The sequence below is a fragment of the Tetrao urogallus genome (genome assembly GCF_951394365.1).
Source record: "Tetrao urogallus genome assembly, chromosome: Z".
Taxonomy (NCBI): Eukaryota; Metazoa; Chordata; class Aves; order Galliformes; family Phasianidae; genus Tetrao; species Tetrao urogallus.
In genome coordinates, this window is record NC_136816.1 from 30532439 (window position 1) to 30558758 (window position 26320).

The following is a 26320-nucleotide window of genomic DNA, read 5'->3' on the forward strand; positions in this document are numbered from 1 at the left end:
GCCGCGTCCCCCGCCCCGCTGCGTGCTGAGGTCAGGCCGGGCCGCGGTGCAGGCACGGCGGCGGCGCTCGCGAGAGCGGAGCTGCGGCGCGGCCGGGAGCGGCTGCGTCCCGCGGGGAGCAGGGGCGTCTCGGCGGCGGGGAAGCCGCCGGTGCGCGGAGCGGAGCGGGGCGACCTGCCCGCCCGCCCCGCCGCCCAGCTGCTCCATGCGGGCGGCGGCGGGCGGGGGCGGCGCTAGGCGCTGAGGGGCCGCGGCCGGCGGGGACGATGGCTAAATGGCTGAATAAGTACTTCAGCCTGGGCAACAACAAGACCAAGAGCCCCCCGCAGCCTCCGCGGCCCGACTATCGGGAGAAGCGCAACGGTGCTGGCGGCGCGCCCCGCCCCGACGGGCCGCCGCACCTCCACCGCCACCAGCACCACGCTTCGCCCGGCTTCCCGCACCGCCACCTGCGCGACGACACCAGCGAGCTGCTCCGCGCCTACCGCGCGCAGAAGGACCGCGACTTCGAGGACCCCTACAGCGGGCCCGGCTCCTCCTTGCGCAAGCTGCGCGCCCTGTGCCGGCCCGAGCCCTGCGCGCCAGACGAGCCGGGCCCGGCCGCCCCCCGCGCCTTCTCCTCCGCCTCGTGCGGTGCCGCCGCTTCCGCGCCCGCCGGCTCCCCGCTGCTCGCCCGCAGCCAGAGCGAGCGGCGGCCCGGGACGCCGCCCGAGGTGCGGTACATCTCCCCTCGGCACCGCTTGATCCGCGTGGAGATCGGCGACGGCGGCAAGTTCGGCCGCGGCGGTGAGCAGCTGGCGGCTTCCGCGCCCGCCAAAGAGAAGGTGAGCGCCGGGCCCGGCCCTGCCCTCCGGGGCCGGCTGTGGAAATGCGGCCGGGGAGGCGTTCGTCTGGGTGAGCTGCTGGGATGGAGGAGGCCTTTGTGCGTGGTGCGGATCGTTGTGTGCGGGGCAGGCGCCTCCGTGGCGGTGCCTGTGGATGCCTACCCCGCCGACAAGCTCTGGGGCGTGTCGTGGAGTCATAGAATCGCTGAGTTGGAGAAGACCTCTAGGATAACTGAGTCCAGACATCAGCTCACCCTCCCATGCTCATTCACCACGTCCCTCAGTGCCATATCCACGTGGGTGTTGAGCACCTCCATGGTTGGTGACTCCACCACCTCCCTGGGCAGCCTGTGCCCTGCATCACCACTCTGAGAAGCAATTCTTCATAGTATCCAACCCAAAACCTGTCTTTTGCTGGTACTCTGGTATGTCTTAGAGTAGATGTGCTGTGGAGGAACGTGGAGTGTGTCACCTGTTCTCAGAGCATACTGTGATTATAATCACACTGTATCAGCTCAGCTTCTGGGGTGACAGCAGGCCTGGGCCAAGGGCGATTGAGGGCTGGTTGGCCTCCTGGTGCTGCAGTGTGAGTGGCAGGGAGTGTTCCCGGTGTGGTTGTAGTGGTTTTTTCTTCCTCTCTCCTTTCCTGCAGTCGCTCACAGCCCCTTAACAGTTTTGCACAAGTCAGGCTGTGTACCAGCATCGTGCTTGTTTTGGCATGTGAGGACTAATTAGTTGGTAAGATCTCCAGAGCAGGGTACAGGCTGTTCTAAGGTCTGCATAAGCTGTAACTGTGTACAACATTAGAAGAGGTTTCTTTATGTGTTACTAATCCTCTGCAAATCTGCGTGCTTTAGTGCTTGCTACAGGCTTTGGCTGTAACTACTGGAGGAGGTCTTTATCTAACATATATTTACAGGAAAAATTTGTGTCAGAAAAACAGTGTACTCCTTGCTTTCCTTACTGGAAAAAAAAAAAAGCCATGCTCTAACTTCTTCACCTCCTTGTTCACTGCTGAAGGTGAGGTTGTTCAAAGTCCTGTGTTACAACAGCACAACACTTCCCTGGACATTTATGTCTCCAGCTGACAGCTGAAGCAAGCTCTGCAGCCGCTGGCTTGGCTGCAAATGCTCTCTTGTCTTTCATAGTGTTCTCTACAAATATTTACAAAAACACTGTAGAAACAGTGCTGGGAAGGTTCCAGGTGCAGGAACTCAGGTTACAAGGGGAGGCTTAGGAGAGGCTAGAGCAGCTCTGCTGTTGTAAGCACTGTGCCTCTGCTCTTTCTTTAAGTACATTTTTTTTTATTGTGTTGTGTGTGTGTGTGTGTATTGAAAATCAGTTTTTCTGCAGTTTGTAAATTGGCTTGTGAAACTTCAGCGTTAGAGTCTCATCACAGGAATTCTTTGTGCTGAATTTACCAATTTAAATTAACTGTGGGTGCATGTTTAAGTATGTAAAAGGATTGAATTGAGTGGTAACACATTTCTGCAACAACGTGATAAATTATATCCTGTCCAGGTGGAATTACCAATGTATCAGTTTGTCATGATGATGACAAGATATTAAAACACTAGCATTTATTACACAGTCTGTCACTTTACAGGTAGCTCCTGACTGGAAGCAACTTCTTTCTTGGAAGTAAACCATCATTAAAGTTACAGTCTCAGTGTATTCACTCTTCTGTCAATTACCTGTGTTCAGACCAAGTGCTCTCAGGCAAATACTTCCAACAGCCTCACGCTGTAGGAAAAATAACTGCTTTGCTTGGGGCAAAACTATTCCAAGTGCAACTGCTGTTCTTCTTATGTAGAACAGGATTTACTACTATTATCTTTATATTTTAGGCCAACTGATTCAATCTGCAAAATGGAAATAACATCTGTTTCAAGTAACCCTCTTTGCCAGCCTATGTGATTATAAATGTATGCTGCTGGTTCTAAAATTTGCTTTGAATAAGCAGCCTGCACTTCTGTAAGATAGGATGATTCCCCAGAAAAAACAGAATACTCATACTGCAACCACATTCCTTCTGGTTTTGAGAGAGAGTATACATGCCATGCAGGAAGTCTTAGCTTTCTGAAGAGGCAGGTGTGCTCATCCTCACCTTGCCACAAGGTTTTTTTTCATGTTCAGATGGAACTTCCTGTGTTCCTGTTTGTGGTCACAGTCTGTTGTCCCGTCACTGGGCTGAAAGAGCCTGCCCGCCTCTGGCTTCATTCCTGACCATTAGATATTGGTAAACATTGTTAAGATCCTCTCTTGGTCTTCTCCAGACTGAACTGTTCCAGGCCTCTTTGCCTTTCCTCAGAAGGGAGATGCTCCAGGCTCTTAATCATCTTTGTAGCCCTCCGCTGCACTCTTAAGTTCCCTGTCTTGAACATGGGAGCCCAAAAGAAACGTCGTCAGGTCAGATCAGAGTAGGAGAAACACCTCTCTTGACCTACTGGCCACGCATTTTGTAATGCGCTCCAGGACACTATTGGCCTTGGCCACAGGGGCACAGTGCTGGCTGACAGCCATCCTGTTGTCCACAAGCTGCCCAGGTCCTTCTTTCCAGAGTTCCTTACCTGTACTAATGCATGCAGTCATTTCTTCCTGGCTGTGGTACTCTTTACCTGCCCTTGCTTAACCTTATAAGATTCCTCTCCAACTAACTCACCAGTCTGTTCAGGACTTGTTGAATGGCAACACAGTTTTCTTGTATGTCAGTCATTCCTCCCAGCTTTGTATCATTGGCAAACTTGATGAGAGTGCGTTCTTTCCCTTTATCCTGGTCACTGATGAAGATATTGAACAAGGCAGGGCACAGTACTGACCTCTGGGGACCAGTAGTTACAGGCCTCCAGCCAGACTCTGTGCTGCTGAGCTCTACCAGTCAGCCAGTTCTCAATCTACCTCACTGTAGATGTCCACTCATCTATCTCACACTTCCTAAGCTTACCTCACAAGAGTGTTGTGGGAGACATTGTTGAAAGCCTTGCTGAAGTCAAGATATGCAATCTGCTGCTCTCCCCTTATCTACCTCGGTAGTTGCAACTTCCTAGAAGGTTGCCAGTTTGGTCAGGCATGATTTCTCCTTGGTGAATCCATGTTGACTACTCCTGATAACCTTCCCTGCTTTCTCTTGCTTGGAGATGATATCCAGAACAAGTTGCTCCATCCCATTCCCAGGGATGGAGATGAGGCTGACTGGTCTGTAGTTTCCCAGGTCCTCATTCTTGCCAATTTCGAAGACTGGAGTAACTCTGGCTATTCTCCAGTACTTGGCCACATCTGCTGTTCTCCATGACCTTTGAAATAGAATAGAAAGTGGCTTAAGTCACTTCTGCCAGCTTCTTCAGCACTTGTGAGTGCATCCCATTGGAGTTCATAGATTTGCATGTGTTGAGTTTGCCTAGATGACCTCTGACCAGATCCTCCTTGACCAACGGGAGTAGCATAACTTAAGTACTTATATTATGAATGAAAGAAAATAAAATTGCTGTATAAGGCTCTTCTCACAGAAAGATATTAGTGTTTAATAATCCAGGAGTGTTCATTAAAGTCTTGTGGTCTGTTCCAGCACCTCTAATCTTTGTTTTTCTTCTTTTTGAATATACAATTATAATGCTCTGCTTTCTTTTACAGAGAACTATGGTTTCCCACAAATTCCATGAGCGGTTTTTCAAGCTTTGTTTCTGATGTCTGGGTAGGACTGCTGTGGGTTAAACTTACGAGAGATTCTGGAATGGGTAGTAGATCTAGGAAGATGCCTGTTCAATGTACAGATTCAGGTTACATGTAAAGGACAAATGGCAAAGTGTAAATAACACCAAACTAGATAGTATAAATTTCTAGGAAAATGATAAACCAGATAATCTGAGTAGTAGAGGAGATAAATACTAAAAGTAATGGCAGGCCTGGCTGCATCTGGCAAGATTGCAGACATAGGCTGTAAAAGTAACCACAGAGGTGTAACTCATCTGGGCTTGAAGAGCCTTAATAAGCAGAGGTAAAGATGCTGACTGAAGCCAGATTGGTAGCAGGCCGTGCACATATAATAGTGAGGTGAACAACCTTCACAAGAAATACACAAGGCAGGGTGTCATCACTGCCAGGTATCTTTGAATTCAGAATGGTTTGTGGACTTTTTTACCTAGGTGGTACAATCAGACATATTTGGGGGCTTTAGCAGTGATGTGTATCTGAAAGCAAAGGAGATTGGGCAAGGTTATAATTTGTGGCAGATTTATCTGAATAGCTCTAGTATAGACGATAAGGAATGACTAGCTTCTGTTTTCAGTGTGGGCCTGGGAGAAGTTAAATACTCGGCTCTCCTGGAGCAGAAAAAGGAGCTTAGATGAGTTGGAATGGCGTGTCCATACACAGCAGCTTCCAGGTTCATGCATCTGTGTAAGAATGGATGTGAGACTCAGCTTGCCATCAACTCAGTGGACAAACCTGTTAGTAAAGACTGAACTGATGTCCTCTAAGTGATCTTTTTTTCTGGTGTAAGTCCATGAAAGTAGTAATACTTAAGCGTATAAAAGGTTGTTTTGTATATTTTCTTACCTAAATACTTATATGTGGCTTTGGATCTGAAGAGCTATTCAGACAGCAACTACATTACACTCCATTGCAGTAAGTTCTTAGTGTTTAAGAGGTGGACCTGTAGTGTACTTGTCTTGTAAAAGATGATTATTTCATAATAATGAGCAACATTTGTCCCTCTCTGTGTGCTGCAACTAGAACTGCGCAAGTGATCTAGATAGTGTGTGCAGAAGGCATTGCAAATTGTAAGATCCATTTCTGCAGAAGTGGCTGTGAGAGAACCTATAAATGTCGAGTGGCAGCAGGAAACCATTGAAGGCAGTATAGCTGCTGACTTGATTTCCAGAGGTCTAAAGGCTTATGTGAATCCTGCGTTTGTGCAGGAAGGGAAAACTTAGTTTGTATGAAATCCATCTCGGAAGTGTGTGGTGCAGAGATTGAATGCTAGCTAAGTGTGAGGGCTAAAGCCATGTTTTGCATCAAACATCTGCCTTTCTTACATTACAATAGGCTATGGAAAAGCTGTTTGAACTTTCCAGCATTAACATCTGTGTATGATTAAAACCTTTTAGTAAACATTGAGAAAATGTAAATGTTGAGAAGATGTTTGTTATATTTTTGTATCCAGGTCTGAGCTGTATTTGGTCTTGCAAGTAGGAATAAGTCAGGTGTATTTAACAGAATCTTTCAGCTGGCATTTCAACATATCTAAGCAGTGTTAGGGTTATTTATTTCAGGTATATACTTCTCAAAGCTTCTGAGTTTCTGATGAGACTCTGCTGTGTTCCTGTGTTCAGTCCATTTCAGCAGACCGTCGGGCTGCCATTCTTTCCAACGGGCCGTACTCTGAAGCTTACCTTCTCTCTTCATGTGGTACTTATTGCCATGTGGCTCTGACTTTAAGCCACATGTCTGAGAAGAAGATACCGGAGGCTGCTGGTCTTGTGAGTCTTCAACAGTGGCTTGTGCAAGGCTATACAAGCTAGATTTTTTTGCTACGTATCTCACGATGCTATGGCAGTAAGACCCTGCTAGAAATGTGTTCTTCTAGAAATGTGAGCACCGTGATCAAGGGATTATCAAGAGTCTTACGATAAGATACTTAGTTGTTACCTGAACCTGTGGAGTGCTAGAAATTTTAGGTCTGTTACAAGTATTGAGGTGGCCTGTTTGGGTAGAAGTGGGCCTGGCTTCTCATTGTATTGCCCAGCTGGGAACCATCTTAGGTCTGGAAATGATCAGATTTTCATACTCTTGGACAAAGAGAATTGAAGCAGAAAAAGGCTAGCTGAAGGGAGTTTTGAAGCTGTTGGAAACATGGAAGATGGGAGAAGGGTGTGGTGATCTCCTGAAAGAGCATGGTATGTATACCTTTACAGTTAACAGATCCAAAACACTGAAAGCTCCCCAGTTACTTGATTCAAACAAAATGACCGACTTGCCCTTTTTTTGAACTCATTACTGAATCATTTACTGGAAGACTTTTACATGTTCCATGTGGCCTCATTCTGAAAAGGGCTAATGTTACAGCAGTGGACCTTTGTCCAGTTTTAACCCCCTACTGTGCAACATCAGTGTCTAATATACATGAACCATGCTCACCTGGTGCTCAAGAAGCAGAAACATGTGCCTGCAGTGCTCTTTTGCATGTTCCTTCTGTTGCTTTATGAGGAAGCAAGCAAGACTCGTGTATATGCTGGGATATTATTCCAAGTGCAGTATGGCCACTCTGTTTCTGGTGATAGTAGCTCTGATTTGTCATGTGCTTAATCTCTGCACTCATGAATTGAGGTGAACTGCTTATTCCCTTTGTCCCATCCTGTGAGGATGAGACAGAATATTAATTGGGAGGTTGAGGCTGCAAGTTCTAGACAAAAACTCAGACAAAATTGTTTGCTAAAACTGCTTGTGTCTTTCCTAGAATTGCCCAGTGTAAGGTTTTTGATTGCATCTTTAATCATAGACAGTTCTGTCTTGATTTTATGTGCCTGTGCTCTTGCCAGACAACAGGGTGTGTGCTTTTCTGTTTCTCCAGGCTGTATTCTGAACATCCTGTGGCCTGAGAGCTGACCAGTATGTGTACTGGTAGTCTGTGCTTGGTGCTTTGATTTTTTTGTCTCCTCATCTGTATTCATAATCACATTTTCAAATGGTTACCAAAATACATGAAGTTGGCAGCAGGACTTCATCCTTTATTGCAGGAGACAGAGTTATAGAATAGATTAGGTTGGAAAGAATATCTCAAGGACATCTAGTCAAACAGTATTACTGCTGTGGCTCTCCTCTTTGCACCTTCCCTTCAGGTATTTATATAAATTGATAAGATCTTCCCTGAGCCGCCTCTGTTCCAGTCTGAACAGTTCCTTAGTTTTCTTGGTGGCCCTTTGCTACACTCTCTCCAGTGTGTCTATGATATTCTCTACTGGGGAACAGTGAAACAGTGCTCCAGGAGTGGACTCACCAGGGCTGAGTGGGAAGGAGGGCTCTTCTCCCTTGTCCAGTTGGCAATGCTTTGCTTCGTGCAGCCCAGGTTGTTATTAGTCTTCTTTGTGTCAAGGACACTTTGTGGTTGGTGTTCAACTTCATGTCCACTAAGATTTCCAGATTCCTCTTTGCCAAGCCTTTTTTCGTCTGTGGGCCCACAGGCAGGTCTTGGCACCTGGTTCCTTCCTAGGAGCAGGACTTGAAGCATCTCCTTGTTAAACTTCACGTTGTTTCTGTCAGCCCATTTCTTCAACCTGTTGATGTCCCTCTGGATGGCAGCACAGCTCTCTATTATACCAACCTCTCCTCCCAGTTGAATCTGCAGACTTGCTGAGGATATACTGCCCCATCATCCAGACCATTAATGGAGATGTTAGACAGAGCTGGACCCAGCATTCACCCCTAGAGCATGAAGCAGAGTGAGGCTAGGCAGATAATATTCACTGTTCTTCTTGTATACAAGGCCAGTCATCTTCACTTCTTGACCATGGTATTTTATTTCTAACTGAAAAAACAGCAGAACTACTCATAGCTGCTGTGGCCTGCAGGTACTTGTGTTGCTTTCTCGGGAGGGATGGAAGCCAGTATAAGGTGAATAACTTGTTAATCTTTAACTCTTTAAAAAATAGTTGTGGTCTGTTTGGCATGAGTGAAGAATACCTGCTGAACTGCTTTGTTTTTTTTGTAGCTGAATTCCTGACTTTGAAGTCAAGCAGTAATGCTTGAATTTTTTCTGTGTGATTTTGCAAAAATACCTGTTATTGAATTACCAGTGACTACAGTAATCTTGAAAGTATTAAAACATTTAATAGGCTTCATGTATGGGAGGGGAATGATGGTGACCACTGAGGGACTTCAGCCACTTACGATTTATTATGTGATGGTTATTAAGGATGGTGCACTATATGCTCCTGAGGTACCACAGGAGGAGCATCTTTGAAAGATTACTAAGATCTCTGCTCTTCTGAGATGTTTGAGGATGTATTTTAATCTTGCATGGTTTTGGGTTTTTTGAGGCTTTTTTTTTTAAATAGAGCTACTCTTCAAAGAAAATCACAACAGTGTGACAGACATAGTTTTGAAGATCTGACATGCGCTGTTGGAATGAGATATGATGGACCCAGTACTGTGTTACCTACTTACCCTGTGAGTAGTTTCTATGGACTAATACTGTAGAGATTGGTAAGTGCAGCATTGCAGTGGATCCTCCTCAAGTGATGATTTAAAGAAAGAGATACTAAAACAAGTAGAAAGCGTTGGTCGAGCTTGCTTCTCTCCTGTCTTCCATCCTCTGACATGTTTGCGTTAAATAACATGGTTAGCCACAATGCTTGCCACAATTGTCCAGCAGTCAGTGTAAGACTTGAAATTCATTTGAGAAGCTGTTCTGTGCCTAGCATACACACAAAAGCAATGCAAAATTGCCGAGACAGCAGCAGCAGTGAAGAAGAGAAGCTGAATGATTAGCCAAATAGTGGGGAAAAAAAAAAAAAAGAAAAAAAAAAAAACAGAATATATATATATATATATATTGGGAGAATTAGACAGCTTGAAGGTGGATAAGGATCAAAAGATATGACCTGCCACATGCTCCAAGATCATGGTTAAACAGTTGAGAGCTACCGAAAGTACTTACTGCATTCTGTCTTAGGAAGAAAAAATCATCCCCAAAGCATTAGCCAAACGCTTTTAATTTTTCCCACCCACACTCTTGTCATGAAGCTCACGTGGGAAGTTCTAGTAGGGGACTTGGAGCAGTCTCTGGAGGCTGGGCCTCCTGCATAATACAGCACTGAAAATGAATGGATAGCTGATTTGGCCTGTTCATCATTGTGGTTCTATGTGTATTGAAAGGTAAATTGATGAGTCTCATAGTCTGGGTTGTCTGAAGTGCAAGTGCACAGGTGTTGTTGAAAAGTTTCCAGCTGGCTTTCAAGGGTGATGGAGAGCACTGGAGGAAACACAGGTGCTGTTAAATTAGACTTGCTGTCAGTATATTTTCTAAAAGGGTTCTTTGGATACTGAGCAGTGAAATGATACATGAGGCAATACCGGATTTACAGTGATTTATTGTAGGGATAAAAGACTAGTTTTGCCTTCAGTAAGCTAAGAGCACAATCAGATAACAAAAAGGAAAAGTAAAACATTAAGCAATTGCTGAAGCTCAGATTGATGAGATCTCTCACCCCCCTGGGGTGGACTAACAGCCAAATCCATGCTGCATACCAGCCTCACACACCTCCACCAGGACGTGTCCTTTGCTAGGCAGACCCTCCAGTTCAGCTACCAAAATGAGTGGTCTCTCAAACCAAATATTCTTTGTGTGTTCAGGCTGGGAGACCTTTTTGCTCACTGGTTTATTCTGTAATCTGTTTTTACCGGGAGAATGGACATGCTGCCTTGCGAGCCTGCCTTGTTTTGGGTTGCTGCACTGAATTTGAACGAAACAGTGTGAACCATAAAGAGGAACAAAATGGCACATATTATGGTGTGAGCAGGCACACTTGACAACGGCATTTGTTGCCATCATTGTGTTACTGAGAGAATTGCAGGAGAGGATGGCAGCAGGTGGGGCATTATTGTTCACTGACACAAAGTTCGGAGAATGTTATGGCAGTGGGCAACTGTTGCTGGCTTGATGTGTTCAGGTTGTGATCTATTGCGTAGGAGACCATGTGCTCCTGATGCTGGAGGGAAGGTGTAGAGGGCCACATGCTGCTGTGATGGTATATGGCTGTGAGGTGAGATACCCTGTTTGGGAAGTGGCTATCTGCATACAGGGCAGAATGGCATTGCAGAGCACTGGCTGTATTTCCTTGGCAAGGTGTTAGACTGGAGCTATACTTGGGCTTCTGCGAGCTGCTGGGAGGACTCAGCTCCCACACTGCTGCAGAAAGAGGAGCCCTGCAGCCCCTTTGCGGCTCAGCAGGTTGCTGCCATATAGCTGAGGAATCAGCAGAATGCAGAGATGTCCCTGCAGGGAGATCACTGCACCAGGGGCCTTCCAGGCCCCAGCACTGGCGTGCCCTTAATGAGCTTGACTTAGGAGTTTCACGGTTGGTTTGCATTTTACTTCTGCTGCATAAAGCCACCACTTAATCTTTCTGTCTGGTGTTTGCTGTGATGATGTGTGCTGAAAAAGCCAGCTGGGGGAAAGAGTGAAGAAACGTATTACTGCTGGATGCCTGTTGCTGATTCAATAGTGATGACTTTGACCTCATTCCAGTGGCTGACAAATGCATGGGGACAGAAGAGAAAGCTGCTGCAAATGCAGTGCTTGTTCTCCTATAGTCTCTATAGTCTCTATATATTAGTCTCTATAGATTGTTCATGTCAGACAGGGGGCCCTGAAGCATTTGGTTGAAGTTCACCTTGCTTCTGTTACAAGCCTTAGCTTACCAGAAGTTTTAGAGGAACGAATAATGTTAATAGTAGTGGTGAGACTTGTCCCTGTGGTTACACTTCTGTCATTGTGCTTGCGTGTTGAGATATCAACTCTAATTGAAGCTGATCAAACTAATAAATGTAGCAGACGAGGGTACATGGAGAAGGCATGCTGTTTGACCTCACACGTTAGTAACACAGTTTGCATAAGGCTGAACGTGTCTAGTAGACGTGAAGGAAAATATTAGTAAAAGATAATGCAATACTGGGATTTTGCATGGACAGCAAAAGAAGGCAGATGAAAGGAGATTTATTGTCCTGCAAGTTCCAACTTCAGATAGAAGTGAAAAATAAGCGAATGGATGCTATGCATTGCTTGTGAAAAGATTTCTCTAAACTAAACGAGAGCAGAGCGGGAACTGGGGCAAATGTCCAGCACAGTCTATTGGAGTGGTGCTTGCATGCCTTCCATCTTCAAGGAAACTGTGAATGGAATCCAAATACACACTTGGTGCTTCATCTGGTGCACACATCTTCTGTCTGATCTAAAACTGTTGCTGCAGTCTCTCTGTTACACTTGCATTCTTCATTTGTTTTGTCTCAAATGTAGGTTTCCCTGTTGCTGCATATTTAAATAACTTGTAATGTTTTCATATTTAAAAGAAGGCTCTAGGGAGACCTTGCTGCTCTCTAGGACTCACTGAAGGGAGATTGTAGTGAAATGGGGTTTGGCCTCTTCTCATAGGTAACAGTGACAGGGATTGTCCTTAAGCTGCATCAGTGGAAGTTCAGGTTGGATATTAGGAAAAACTTCTCAGAAAGAGTGATGAGGTATTGGCAGAGGCTGCCCAGGGAGGTGGTGGAGTCACCACCTCTGGAGGTGTTGAATGTGGCACTAAGGCACGTGGTCAGTGGGCATGGTGGGAATGGACTGACAGTTGGACTTGGTGATTTTTGAGAAATTTTTCAGCAGTAATGATTCTGTGATTCTGTCATAGGTATATACACGTAAACATGGTGTATGTATTATGTAGCTATAATCATTATGCAGTATTTTGTATACATAAATGTACATTCTGCTTAAAAAGAGTTATGAAACTTCCATCTTTAGAACATTTTAAAACTTGTGTGGGCAATACCCTGAACAATGAGCCCTTGCTTTGAGCAGGGGATTGATATAATTGTTTTCAAAGATATCGTACAACCCAAGCCTTTGTTTCTGTGTCTGTGCCAGATGCTCAAAACCTGCCCTGCAGTCTGAGTGCTGCGAACATGTTAATGTAGTGCATTCCTGTAAGAAGAGTAGTGTAGGATGCAAGATATGGCTCTGTCAAGCTGGAATGTTTTCACCATTCTGCAGTTTAATCTTTGCAGCAGGTGAAGGTGGACTTACAGCATCTTTGGTCTCCCTGGTTCAAGCTTACTTTCTTCTGCAGAACATAAAGGAATGAATAGGGCTTTGTTCAGATCAGGTGTGTACAGTTGGGCATGGCAGGGTGAGTCACTGGGGGAGAATGGTATTGTGAGGACACCAAAGCAGGGCTGAATACTGATCAGCAAGAAGGAAAGCATTGTGCTTGCTTCTGTAAATTGTCCTCTGAACTTCCAGGCGGGTGTGTGCAGGAATTAAGTACATGTTAGTGCTGAAATACTGAGACACTCAACATCCGCTGAGGCATCAGCGTTACACAACTCAGTTTCTACAGTTAGGCCACCATAAATCCAGCATCCTTAGTGTTGTCTGGCAGCACAGATACTGTCTTCAGTCTTAAGCTGCTCAGATAAGGAAAGAGGTCTGCAGTACAGTTATTTACACATGCAGCTTTAGGGTGACTTGCAGAGAGTTAGGACTGTTCTACTGTAATGTGGATATGGACAGGGAAGCTTTCTGCAGACAGAATAAGGTTAGTTTCTTATGATTTAAAGGGCCTCTAAATGAGAAGGCAGGCACAGTAAGAACATGTGTAGAAATTTAGCTAAGTGGCTTTTAACCCGATTAATGAGAAAGAAAGTCTAGAAAAGTAAGAATTAAATCTGTTTCTTTTTAACAATGAAGCTGTCTAGTAAACTTCTGGTTTGCAATTTGACCTTGTGCTGATGGCCAGCTTGCTGTTGTGTTTTCTCTTATCCCTGTCAAAATGCCTGTTCTGTATCTTTACAAGCTCCTTTTCTCCTCAGGTTCACTGAGATTGTTGGAGGGACTTATGTCTCTGAACGTCTTTGGACAAGTCTTGACCAGCAGCAGTGCTTTTGGTGCCTGGTCCCCGATGTTAGTACAGAACTGTGGTCAGTTTTGCCATGACAAAGAGAAGGGTTTGACTTTTTCTTCTCTTTGCTACATTGTGTCAATGTGATTGTATCGTGTGGCTGAGCCTAAGGCACTGCTGTCCTAGTGGCAGAAGAAATGCCAGCCCTGACAGCTGAAAAGGTATCTGGTGGATTCTGGTGACAGACAGGAAAAGGACTGCAATCCACATCTCCCTTGATATTCCATAGGTTACAGCAGGACAGCCCATTAACATGGAAATGGATGCAAGCCATGATTTTGGAACAGTTGTGCATTGTGTATGAAATATGGAGAATTCTTATAAAAATTCTCATAACAGTGTTCCATGAGATATAAGCTTTTTTTTGGGGGGGGGAGGGAGGGTTAGGATTTTGTTTTAACCTGGTATTCAAAAGAAAGCAAGATACGTTAAGCTGTATCTGTCCACTCTTCTGTAACTTTTGTAACTTATTGTCTGGAAAGTGTATTTTCAAATTTAAAATAATAGAGAATAGCTCAAGGTTGGGCCCTTTCACTGCTGAAAGAAAAACAGAACTCCTTCTAAGCTTTTAGCAGCAGTTTTTGGGCCTGTGTTGCCCTATGTGAATTAGGGATACATGGAGTATGAGCAACCTGATGTAGTGGGAGGTGTCCCTGCTCATGGCAGAGGATTGGAACTAGATGATCTTTAAGGTCCCTTCAAACCCAAGCCATTCTGTGGTCCTGTGCCAGGGAACTACAGGCTACCAAGGGCCTAGGACAAGGGATATGAGCAGACAAGAAGGCAAGAGTTAATGTCTCAGATTGTTAGTGGTTGGGTTCTGTTAGTGTGAGGTGGAGGTTAATGCATTTGTTTGAGATTTGGAAACTGCAAACTGCAGTCTCCTGTGAGAATGGAGCCTTACAGATGGGTGAGTGTTACTAAACACTTTTTTTTCAGTGCCTTACCATCCGTCCACCCTCTGTCTAAGGGTAGTATCTGTCTAAATTACTCTGTCTGAACTACTGTCTAAATAATTTAGGAGCTACCTTCCTGAATTTGTGCTCCAGTCACATTTTAGACCAGAAGTGCATTTCCCTTTTGTGGTCATAGCTATGAATAAGGCCTCTTATTCCGGAGCAGAGCTGAAAATGGTCTTTCCAGCATGCAAGATAAGGTGTGGAAGAAATCACCCTGTACCTACACAGAACTATCTGTGGGGCATTCCCTTAGTATCATAGCCTAAAATTCTGAAGTCCTTCTAGAGCTTATCAGAGACCTTTCTGATGTGTAGCTGCATGGGCATTACTTGAAAGTATTATTTTTAAGGAAACGTCTGTCTAGGCCATGTTTAGGTTGTGAGGCCTGGAAGTCTCTTTGGGACAAGGAGAAATCTGGTTATGCCAAAAATATCACATGGTAGTTAAAAGAAGCAAACAAAAAGGAAAGCAGCATGTAACACAGAGTGATTTGTACTGTACCTAATGACTGGTCTTTTTTGACTGTAAATTCTCAAAGAAGATGAAGAATTTTCATTGCGGTCTTTTAAGTGTGTGTTTTCTGACGAAATGTGAGAGCGCTCATTTTAAATGAGAGCTCCTTCTGTATCTGCTGCCAGCTGCATGTTCTTGTCTGTGATGTTAGTAGACTTAATTGCCAGTCACAAAAACTGGAAAAGGCAGACTGTGCAGTCTGTTTTTTTCTGCAATTTTTCTAGTAGGGGATTTAATTACAAAATAATGGTGAATCTCCTCCCCTGCCCTCCCTCCCCCCTTTCCCCCCAGAAAAGGATCTTTAATAGTAAGTCTCCCAAAGGTTTGGCTACCAGGAGAGGTTTTTAGTGTTTTTAATGAGATAAGGATATTTGCAAAATCATGCATTAGGCTTGCTCTTTGTTTTCTTCCACTGATTTCTTATGCAAGTCATGCTTTTTTCATATAAAGGAACACAATTAAACTTGTATAGAACATAATGACATATGTAGACTTGTACAGTGTTGTAAGACTGTGGGTGAGAAGGACAGTGATGCTTGCAGCTTAGTTAGTACATGCTATAGGATTAAAACTGAATTTCAGCTTTATTTAATTTTCTGAGTTTTGTTTTTGAAAACATCTTGTAATTTCTAATTGGCTTCTTAACTGATGCTGTTGCTTGGAATTTGCTTACCTTGTAACTAAACCATGCTCATTTTCTTTTGCCTTTTAAAAGACTACCTGCCTGGGACAACTGCTGGAAGTGTTCCCTAACTCCTGGTTGATGTCTCTGATGTAGTAAGGTCAAACATAAGATTCACTTAATTTTATATCATTGGACTTCTATTTATATTTCAGAATTTGTCATACTTGTGTTTATTCATACCTTAAGTGTTACTAGATCTATGTAATAGAAAGCTAAATTGTTTTTCTTCTCTTTCTGTTGAGGAATTCTTAAACATGTCTGGAATTTCCTTCATATGACTGATACTTGGTAATCCTAGTTTCTGAAGATGTTGGCTATGCTTCTGGACTTTGTCTTTCAACTGACTTTTTTTTTTTTTTCCCTGAATACCATTCTTCCAAAGGCAGCACAGATTCACTTTTGCTGAAAAGAAAGATTAATGTAATCAGATAAGTGTAAGTACCTGTAAATGGATTACACTGCAGGAACATTCAGTGGAAAAGTAGTTTATTTAAAAGATTGAAAGCAAAAGTTGTTTGTTTGTTTGTTTTGTGGGTTTTTTGTACAGACCAGTAGGAAAGTGAGTTATGTAGCTGGCTTACCTCTTCTGTCTGCCTGCACTCTGCTCAGTTAAATGATAGGATTACGCTTAGACAAATTCTTTCTAAATTTATTTCTGAAACTGGAGTTTAAATGGCCTCAGTGTTGAGGTTTGTTCACTGCATAGCATCTGAAATACAGGCTTCCCAGACCCTGGCTTCCTGCAGTAACACAACTCAGCCCAATTTTCCTACTCAGTGTTTACACTGTTAAAATTCATGGTCTTCCTTTGTGGTAGAGGAACCAGTCCATAGTGTATTAGGGTCTGAGCTGTTATGCTCAAAACATTACTTCCATTTTAAAGACAAAGACTGTTACTGAGTTAAGTCTGAAATTCGTCAGACATCCTGAATTATGCTGAATGGATGGAATCTTAGCCTTTGGTTTGAGTGGGTGTAATATTTGCCAAGGTTCCTCCTTTTACATGGAGCTGCTTTTGAGCACTCTAGAATGGTGAAGACTTGAAGTGCTCCTCCTTTGCACTAGGAAAACCTGGTTAGACTTTCAGTCACTGATATAGTTAATCATTCTGCTGGTGTTTGTAATTTGGGAAAACCAGAAAATGTTGAGACAGGTGAGTTCCTTCAAAATAAGGCACATGCCTCAGGATCTCTTGTTGCTGTCTGCTGTGTGTTGGAGTGCTTCTACCTGTTCTGTAGGGTGAGAGTGTAGTTTTATTGATGTTTTTAAGTGTTTTTTTTTTTTTTTTTTTTCTGTATACTTTGGCTCGAAGATGAAGCAGAAAGTTTTTGCTTTAACTCTAGGGAAGGAAAAGGAGAATAATATTGGCGGTGTGACTTGGGGCTGGATGAGCTGGCATGTAGCAGGTTCGGAAAGTGGTCAGCAAAACCCGTTCACTCAGGGTCCTAAGAGCTATGATTTGGCACCCTTTTCCCACTGTACGTGGTATTTGTTTGCTCATCCCTTGATCATGCATTGTGTATCTGAAGTGGAATCGTCAAATTCCACTTTCGTCACATTTTTCTGTCGCCTATGTTGGCCTTGGCCCCTTGAACTACAGAACAGATGACTGAGACCACTTTTCTAGGCAGTAGATGGAGGGTTGTTGAGAGAGAAATGCATAACACCATCATCTCCATCTGAAACACTGAAGAGCATTCGTGAATGCGGAGGCGCTTCATTATTGTTCCTGTTCCCTTGTGCCTGTGGTGAGAAGGATGGCAGCATCTTTTCCATGTGGCGTAAAGGTAGAGATTATTCAGATCTCGGTCTGCAGAGCCTCACTGCACAGCAAGGCGTTTACATGGTGAATATCAGCTGGTAAGCAGAACGTGCACCATCAACTGGCAAGATAGTTCTTGGTGAGATTGGTATTATTGAACTAACAAATATATTAATTTCAGGTCTTGATGGCATTTTTGAATTAAACTTTTTTTGGAAAGAATTGTAAAATTGGTAGCTGTTAACAAGTACGGAAGAAATCAAATGTTGTTACTGGCCAGCTGCCATATCTAGGCTGAGAATTTATACATTTGAATATAAACAGAAACCATAACAGTCACTTGAAGCTTTCTTACAGCTCCTATCTGTAGAGCTGTTTTTAACAGAGAAGTACAGGTGCACAGCTTGAGGAGGGGGAGGCAGACTGCTATTTCTGTGCTGTAGAGTGGGTTGGAGATTTATTTGTGTTTTCTTCAGAGGCCTTTTGGAGAGAAGTTTGCTCAGTCTGATAACTCTTATAGGTGATCTGATTGAAAACATGATTATAATTTGCTGTACCCAATTGCTTAGTGCTTTGATGCTACTATTCCTCTGGATGGGAGAAGTTGCACCACTGTTCAAGCTAGGGGAGATTTTCACACTGGGGAACACAAGTGCCTTGTTCTGGTACCGATTCATGAATGCTATGTTAATTATAAAGAATATAATAATGAAATAATGTGGATTTGGACTTTTTTTTTCAACAAATCTTCTAATTGCAAGGAAGCAGATTTTGTTTTATTAATCTCTTCTGAATATCAAGTTAGTTGCTGAAGTCTTTGTGTTCACATTAGGCATCACGAGGTCTTGACTGTTAACATTATCAATCTAGATTTTTACCTCATTTGACAGCATTTTCTCTGTATAATTTTCCTTCTTCCTAATTTGCCAAAAAATATACTGGGAGAAATATCGAGAAACTGTAAGACTGTTTTCTGCTTCATGTTCTGGCATAGTTATGCTAAGGATAGACAGATATTACGTGTTGACATTTGTAATAGGAGAACAGCAGGGAGCCCATATTACAATCAGCTCTTGACAGGATTGCATCAGAAGCGTAAATGGATGGGCATTTTCAGCTGCAGGGCTTTTAGAGATAAATCTCGCCTTTTGAGGAGCAGAAATTATTGCTGCATGATGCACATTGTTGCCTTTGTCTTAAGTCTGCGCAGCAGCTGACACGTCTCTGATTTGCAGCTGATTTGCTGCTTGGGCATATGTCGCCTGTGATGGGGGGAGGGAGCTTTTCTCCTTGGGGTTTCACAACAATGAGACCATCATTTTGGTTCCTACCAGAGAGAGAAGTATTTTTTCCTCCCTCTATTACCTTGTCAGTCTGATGCTTTCATCAAACAGATTTCCAAGCACTTTCAACTCTAAGTGATGGAAAACACACTTGATTTCTAATTAAAATGTCAATCCAGGACTGCTTGGTAACCCAGCTGTGAACCTCTAACTGGAGGACAGCTAAGCCTTGCTCTAACACTTATGCCTTTGTGGTCAGTGGTAATAAATGGATCTTCAAAAATCTCCCGCTGGGACATGCTTGAGAGTGGTGTTTTTCCTCTATCTGGTGGGATATTCTGGCAGGAGGAGTTGGAGCAGATGCAGCTTCAGTCTGAGAGCTGGCACTGAACCCCTGGTTCTTTGTTTAGAAAAATTGGAGTTGTTGGCATAGCAATCTGCTTTCTGTCCCACTGTTACTGGTCTTAAAGATGTAGAACTGGTGGGACAGGAGGAGTCATGGTTGAAAAATCCCTCTGGAGGAGACCTGTCTTCAGGGCAGAATCCTTAAGGCTTTCCCTGCCCTGAACAGGGGACTGGGCAGGGTGGGTTTGATCCCATCAGAACGGTTGCACAGTTCTTTGTTTTTTGGCAGTGAGAGATAGTAACCTGCTGCTGCTTTCTCAGCTGCAGACTCATTTTCCTGTCCTGCTTTACACGTGCATGCTCTGCAGTAACTTTCACATGAGGGCTTCTCTCATTGCTCTGGCTCCCTTGTTGGCTTCTGGAAACAATATTGTTTCAGCCCCTTTGGTAACAGGGAGAAATGATTCCTAACAGCTGATAAATTGTTTAGTAATATTGTGAATTGTGTGCTTTTTTTATGAAATAATAGCAAAAATCTCTGTTAAGAGTTATGCTGGATTGGATATGGTGAGTGGTTGGATCCTTCTAGTTTGCCCATCCTAATTGTTCTGTATCTTCCTCTAATTGGATAACTTTTGACACACAGCCTGTTTTTTTGTGCACTCTCTGGGATGAAAAGAAGCAAGCATATTTCAGCACCGTTTTGTCAATGGTCCACAGCATTTCTATCTGTCCTCCGAGCCAAGGTTGTAATTGTAATCTGAATATGGCATATGATGCATTCATCTGAATGAAACTTCAGATTTTTTGCTCTTAGGGTGATACTGCATTCTGGTTTGCAAGTCTGCCTAGAGATCTCGTAACAATTACTTTCCTGTCTTTCAGGTCTTGATAGCTGATGACTATTCAGATCCATTTGATGCCAAAAGTGAGTTGAATAAAATGGTTAAAGGAGAGAACACTGGCTATATGGAACCATATGAAGCCCAGAGAATAATGACAGGTAAGAAAAGAAAATTGCGCACAGAAGATTTAGCTGCATGGCAGTTCGCTTGGATATTAGAACTGCTGTGAAACAAAAATGTCTTTTGACATGCAAAACTATTTTGTTTCTGAAAATGTCAGATGGTAACAGTAACTGCTGTGAAGGCTTTTCATGTGCTTGTACCTGCCTTGATATCTGAAAATACTGCTCTGGAGCTGGCTGTCAAATATAGATGGTTTGTACTGTCATGTAGTGAAGTGAAAAAGTGATCATGGACACTGGAGTCTGCACTGCCCTGCTTGGTAAGGTTATCATCTACAAGGTTATCATCTGTGTACATAGCAAGAATAGCTAAAGCACAGTGTTGAGTTAGGAGATTATAATAGGGTGAATTAATGCAACAGTTGATCAATTTGCTTATGGCCATTTTTTCCTCCTTCACATTCGGTCTTCTCAGCTTTCACTCTGTTGCAGGAAAGCTGCAAAGCTACATCTTTATGTTTCTTCCTTCCTTCTCTAGTGGTTTTCTGTGACCATGCATGAAATGAGACACTTTAGGATGCTTGTGAGCCTTTTAACTGATGTTCTTGGTAGTTGTCTTCCTACTGTGTTATGAAGGGAAGTGGCTTGTAATTGCAGAGTTGTAGGAATTTGGAGTGATCCCTTTGTCCTGTCATCATGTGCTGTCTTGTCTGCATGTTTCTCTGATATGATCTGCATCCATTCCCTATTTGTTGGCTGTGTAGTCTAAAAGTTTCTGAAGTCTGCAGACATAAATTTTTTAACTTACAGTGATTTCATGCAGTACATACCTTTGTGCAGATAGGTTGTGCTTTTCTTGTATTTCTACAGCTGATCCTTTTACTGTCATTGTGAGGTGAAAGTCACACCTGTGCCAGATGAGTTCATTGTATGCTTTCCTTTTCTGTTGAACAGCTCCTGTTTTGAGCAATCAAAACACTAATCCATGGGGAAAGACAAAAGGGTGTTAGATGCAGAGATCCTTTTTTCGTGCAGATGTTCCTCTTTTTCCCTTCTTAAGTAGATTTTCTGATAGATTCCTCTGATGAGGAAATTTCTTGTTGACTGTATTGCTTGAAATTTCCAATAGACAGACTGGGACATCTTACTCCTTGTTGTACATTTATTCGCTCTAGCTGAGTAATCTCAGAAAAACAAATTGGTTGAGATGAATTCTTGCTGCTTGCACACCAGTGCAAGCATCAGTAATTTCAGCTTTGAAGTCTACAGTGCATTGATTTCTCTCTTTCTGTGCTCCTAGCAGAAACTTATGCCATCTTCTTTTCCAGGATTAGCCATAATAAATGGATGGTTTATTGTACAATACGGAGTGGCATAGCTATAGTGGATAGTAGATGTGCGTACCCTTGCAAGAAGCTGTCACCCACCCCCTTGACCAACCGTAGTGTTTGTTGCAGCTCATGAACTGTCAAATTTGCTTTGTATTAAAATAAACGTTTGTTACAATCAAACATTATAAATGCTAAATGCACATTTGAAACTGTGCTCTAACCATGGATAGTGGTATAGTAAGTGTTCTAAATATGTTTGATTGATCCAGTAGAAAATGCGTGAAACTTTACTGAAGACATTTAGTGTGTTGAGATCTGGGTGATTGGATTCCAGTCATCTTGCCCAGATGTAAGTAGAAATAAAGTCTCTTTGTAAGTCTCTCTGAGATCAGGTTATATTCCACTGTTTTCAAGTATGTGTTTTTATATTTGTTTATTGGAATTTACATTTGTTTTACTTGACAAAGGAAAAAATAAAGATGTCTTTTTGGGCAGTTCTTGTAGTTTGTATTTCCCGGGTGAATTTTAGTATTTAGTACTTGTAAAGAAATCATTTGGATTATAGTTTGGCCTCAGCGTTTGGTTTGCTGCTTTGTTTGTGGTGGTTGTTAGCCATACTCTCTGATGTGGATGTTTATATGGCTGTCTGTCTAGCTTAACTTACATAGTGAAGTCCTTCTTGACTGTGTTAAGGATGGGCTAATTCCAAATGGGGGCAATCTGCTTACTGCTTCAAAATGCAATTAAAGGGAACCAGTTAAAAGAGTTTCTCTCCATGCTTTGTGGTCGTTAAGTGAAAAGATTTAAATTGTTCTTGAGATGCAGTATTAAACATGCAGAGGACAGTATAAGGGAAACAACCTGTCTTGTGGCTTGATAGAGAGGAATATGCCCTAATGCCATGCGCTAGCCTTTCACTATGAGCTAGTTAAAAAGCTGAGAGAAATCTGGGTGATGTCTTTTCCCTATCAAAATTCCATACGACTGTATCACTGCCACGTAAGCTTTGCTGTGGGGAGCTCAAAAGGTAGTGCCTTTCCCCCACCTTATGACAACTACATGTGGTGACTCAGCTCTTCCAGGTATCTATGCTTCTCAGAAGGAATTAGTCAGATCTTCAGACCATGTGCCACGCTTCTGATCAAATGCCAATTCAAAGCAACACATAGCTGTCTTTTTGTTGAACCACAGAGCTCATAAGAACCTCACATTATATGGAGAATTCAATTTTAGATCATTGCTTAGATGGAGTGTCAGCCTTTCAAGGTATCACAAGGAATGATGGCAACAAGAATGAGATAAAAGGGCAACAGATAGAGTCTATTTAACTTACTGTTTGGCTTTGAAGGGAGCTTCTTACCTCCAACATATGATTCTTGACTACTCAGTGCCTGACATAACAAATGCTGTCATATAAAAAAAAAAAAAAATGTATTTGAACAATTCGAAAACAGAGGATAGTTAGTCTCAAAGTGGTTTGGATTCAATTTATCCAAAATGTGTGGGTTGTTTTTTTTTTTACTAGAGAGGAAGAAGTACTATCAATGAGGGTATGGCTGTGTAAAAGCACACTTTGAGAAGTGTGTTGGCAGCAGAAAACCACTGTCCTTTCCTGATCAGAAGCACTGTTTTCTCTGTGCTGGAATGGGGAATTAAGGAAGATTTGGGCAAACAAGGCCTTTGAGCATGGATCTTGGTTAGGAAGTTGAGATAAGCATGTAGTAAGTACATCAGTGCTCTCATTTCTTAGAGGTTTTAATAGGGCCTTAGGACTGTGCTGTGCCTTGCAATTTAAATGTGCCCCTTGTTTTTCTTTTGCTTTTTTAGACATCACTTAGTACTCGGCCAGAGGCTTCGGTCTCTGCTTAGGGCTGTGATCTCTCTTTCATGTATCTACCTCGGGGAGATGCAGTAGACAGGGAGAAAACCCACCTCTTGTATTTCAGACTGCTACAGATTACAGTGGATGGCATTTCTGAAAATAGTCACCTTTTCTGAGATGTAACTTGCCTTGTGTTCCATGTATAGTAAATGCTATGTTGTGAACAGGCTTCAGAAGTCCGTCACAATGCAACTGGTAAAATACACACTGGGCCTGCCTTCTCTGGAGGCATTCAGGCTAGGTTGGATGGGGTGCTGAGCAGCCTGATCTAGTGTGTATCAGCCCTGCCCGTTGTAGAGGGTTGGAACTAGGTGATGCTTAAGGTCTCTCCCAACATAAGCCATTTTACAATTCTGTTAGGGATAACTTCAGAGGCAACTCAAGGCTATTTCAGGAAAATTAAAGGCAAATGTTTGATATAGGGCAGTAGGAATTCTGCTTTGTTTTTTAATGTATTTCTTGCAAGAAAGTACTTGCTTAGTTGTCCTTGAACTGGACGTGTTAGATCTTGTAGGTAGGATATGCTGACTCACAAGATGTATGGAGGTGCCAGTGTACATGCTTTTGAGTTGGTCCTGAATCAGCACAGCAGCATGCTGCCAATATCTCTTGGATAATGGAAGATGTAAGTCAGTCCCAGAAGGACTTCTGCATGTAATCTGAAAGGGGAGCGTTCTTCCCCATGCAAGTCCAACATATACAAGACAGGTTGACTAGATCAACTTGTGTATATATTCCAGCAATGGCTAACAGCTGCAGGAGGAAGTTGCTTATGCTAGACTCAAGGAGTTGGAAAGACTTCCAATGAATGCTTTAGAATATTTGATTCAAATGCCTGTTGTCATCTTACAGTCTTGCCTGTGGTTTTCAACATATTCTTCAAGCTGGGTGATGGCACATAAAATCACAGTCATAGAATGGCCTGGATCAAAAAGGTTCTCAAAGATCATCTAGTTTCAGCCCCCCTGCCACAGGCAGGATTGCCAGCCGCTAGGCCATGCTGCTCACAGCCACATCCTGCCTGGGATCTACACCATTAGTAAAGCTTTGCAGGTATACTAATGAGGATTTCAAGTAAAAATTCACTGGTTTGTCCACAGGCTCACAGCATTACCATTCTCCTCTCTATTTTTTTTTTTGTATGTTTATTGCCTGGTTTCTATCCACGTCATTCTGACTGTGCAGCAGAAGAACAGTGAACAAGTTTGACTTTCTGACACCAAGGGTTTTTGTGCAGAAAGCATGCAGCCAGTGCTAGAACAGCAGACACCTTCATACACTTCATTGTTTTTTTTTCTACGTACTGCAGTAAGAGTCCATGCCTGAGTTATGGCGGCATCTCCAATGCATGACAGACAGCCTAGGAAGAACAACCTCATCTGTCTTAACTGGGAGCTCCCCATGGGGCATCCTGGGAGCAGTAGGACTGTCTTCCTTCAGGCTATCACAGAAATGCTGGGAGTGTACAGAAAGCAGCATTCCCATGAACCTGCACCTACTTCAGAAGGCCTTGAGTGTCAGTTTCCCCTGTAACTAAAGAGGCTGTTTTTTTGTTCAGACATGTAGCTTCATCTGAATAGTCACTACAGTGCACTGGTGGTGAGTCAGGTCTTGTAAAATCCTTCTTCCTTCACTAGGTTGCCTCTGGCACATTGTTTGCTGGCGCCAAGTTTCCAGCTGCAAATAATGCAAAAAAGAACAATGATAATTGCTTTGATAAATACTAGCCTGGATATAGTAGTGTGTATAGCATGAAATGTTTAGAAAAAAAAAATTCTGGCCTCTTCAAGGTGGCTGAGCTGAGTAAACCAACCAGTGATCTTTCAGCATTATAATGGCCCTGCAGTTTAAGAATTGCTATTTGCTTGCACTTGAATACTGAAATCAGCTCTAGCCAACATGTTAGAGTTAGTGTGCTTATCCACTAAGCTTTACAGTGGATGCAATTTTGAAAAAATCTTCAAGTTGGTTCTCTTGCACCTACATTTGTGTGTGCTCCAGTTATAGATTCTGCTTGAAAGTTTTATATTGTGCCAGTCATGGTTAGAAGTTGGCCCCAAATGGGAATTTAATCCATCATCAATCCACCTCATATAGTATTGTGGATTTGTCACTAGGACTTACATATATATTGTCCTGTTGCCAAATGGTGTGGCTGCATGCTGGTTGTTCTGGCACAGCAAGATTTGTTTTTCTTCAAGTACAAAGTGGGAAAAAATGCAAGGTAACTTAACTCTTGAAATTTGATGTGTATGTTCTCTCGGTTCTTGGTTTACAGTTGCATCTGGTGAAGTTTGAAGTTCAATAGCACACAAACAAGAACTTTTGACTGGTAATGAGGCAGATGTATTTACATGTTAGGAGCCCTATAAAGGACTGCACTGGAATATTAAGAAAATTTAATGTAGTTAGACACCTCCTGTGCTTTGGAATCTATTTAAAGTTGTTTCTTGCTCTGTTAGAAACATCTTAACTGTCCTGTTGTTATTGTGTAGTGGAAAGCAATACAGAAGACTCTTTACTTTCCACTAGGCCTGATTTGCCTGAGTTGAGGCAGAGCAGAAATAATGCTGGGGCTGCTTCAATATAAGTCCTCACCTTCTCTCTAAGAAAAGCAGCTGATCTCACATGTGCTGTGAAACTGCATCACTTTAGATTTGTGGCCAGTGGCCACCACGAGCACTTTGCACTCCATGGTGACTGCAGGGAGATAAAGCTAGAAATTCTTTTGTTGGGAGGGAATGTGATGTGTTGTGTTTGCTATAATTGGCTGCATAACGGGGGTGGGGGGTGGAAACCAGCTGTACATAAAATGAATAGCATTTCTCTATATTTAACTCTGTCTCCTCCTCTAAAATAATTTAAAGAATTCTTCCTAATGTTTAACATAGTGTTGCTTGCTGCTTAGAGTAGTGTATACCAGCCTACAAATATGTAAAAATAAAAAGAAACAAATCTTCTCTTCTATGTGCAGCTGAGTAAATATAAAATATAAGGCTTGGCCTTTTCCTGAAAGGGTAACCCTTCCTCTCCAGCTTTAGTCTGGAATTGGAACTGGGAAGACAGATCTTATGTATTGATTGCCCATACATAGGTTTCAT

At 43.0% G+C, this 26320-nt stretch overlaps 1 protein-coding gene across 3 annotated transcripts in view; it reads left to right on the plus strand.

The window, feature by feature from the left end:
* Window positions 1-266: 266 nt before the first annotated feature.
* The window catches only part of SHB (SH2 domain containing adaptor protein B), a gene marked incomplete at both ends in the record, with an annotated part of 69825 nt that continues 43771 nt past the window's right edge, over window positions 267-26320 (plus strand). The window contains 2 exons of one of the 3 annotated variants that reach the window (XM_079549026.1): window positions 267-929; window positions 19925-20042. In XM_079549026.1, the coding sequence (XP_079405152.1) occupies window positions 267-929; window positions 19925-20042 (781 nt within the window). Of the gene's footprint in view, window positions 930-19891; window positions 20043-26320 lie in introns of all 3 variants that reach the window. The other 2 variants (XM_079549027.1, XM_079549028.1) reach the window with 2 other exon arrangements.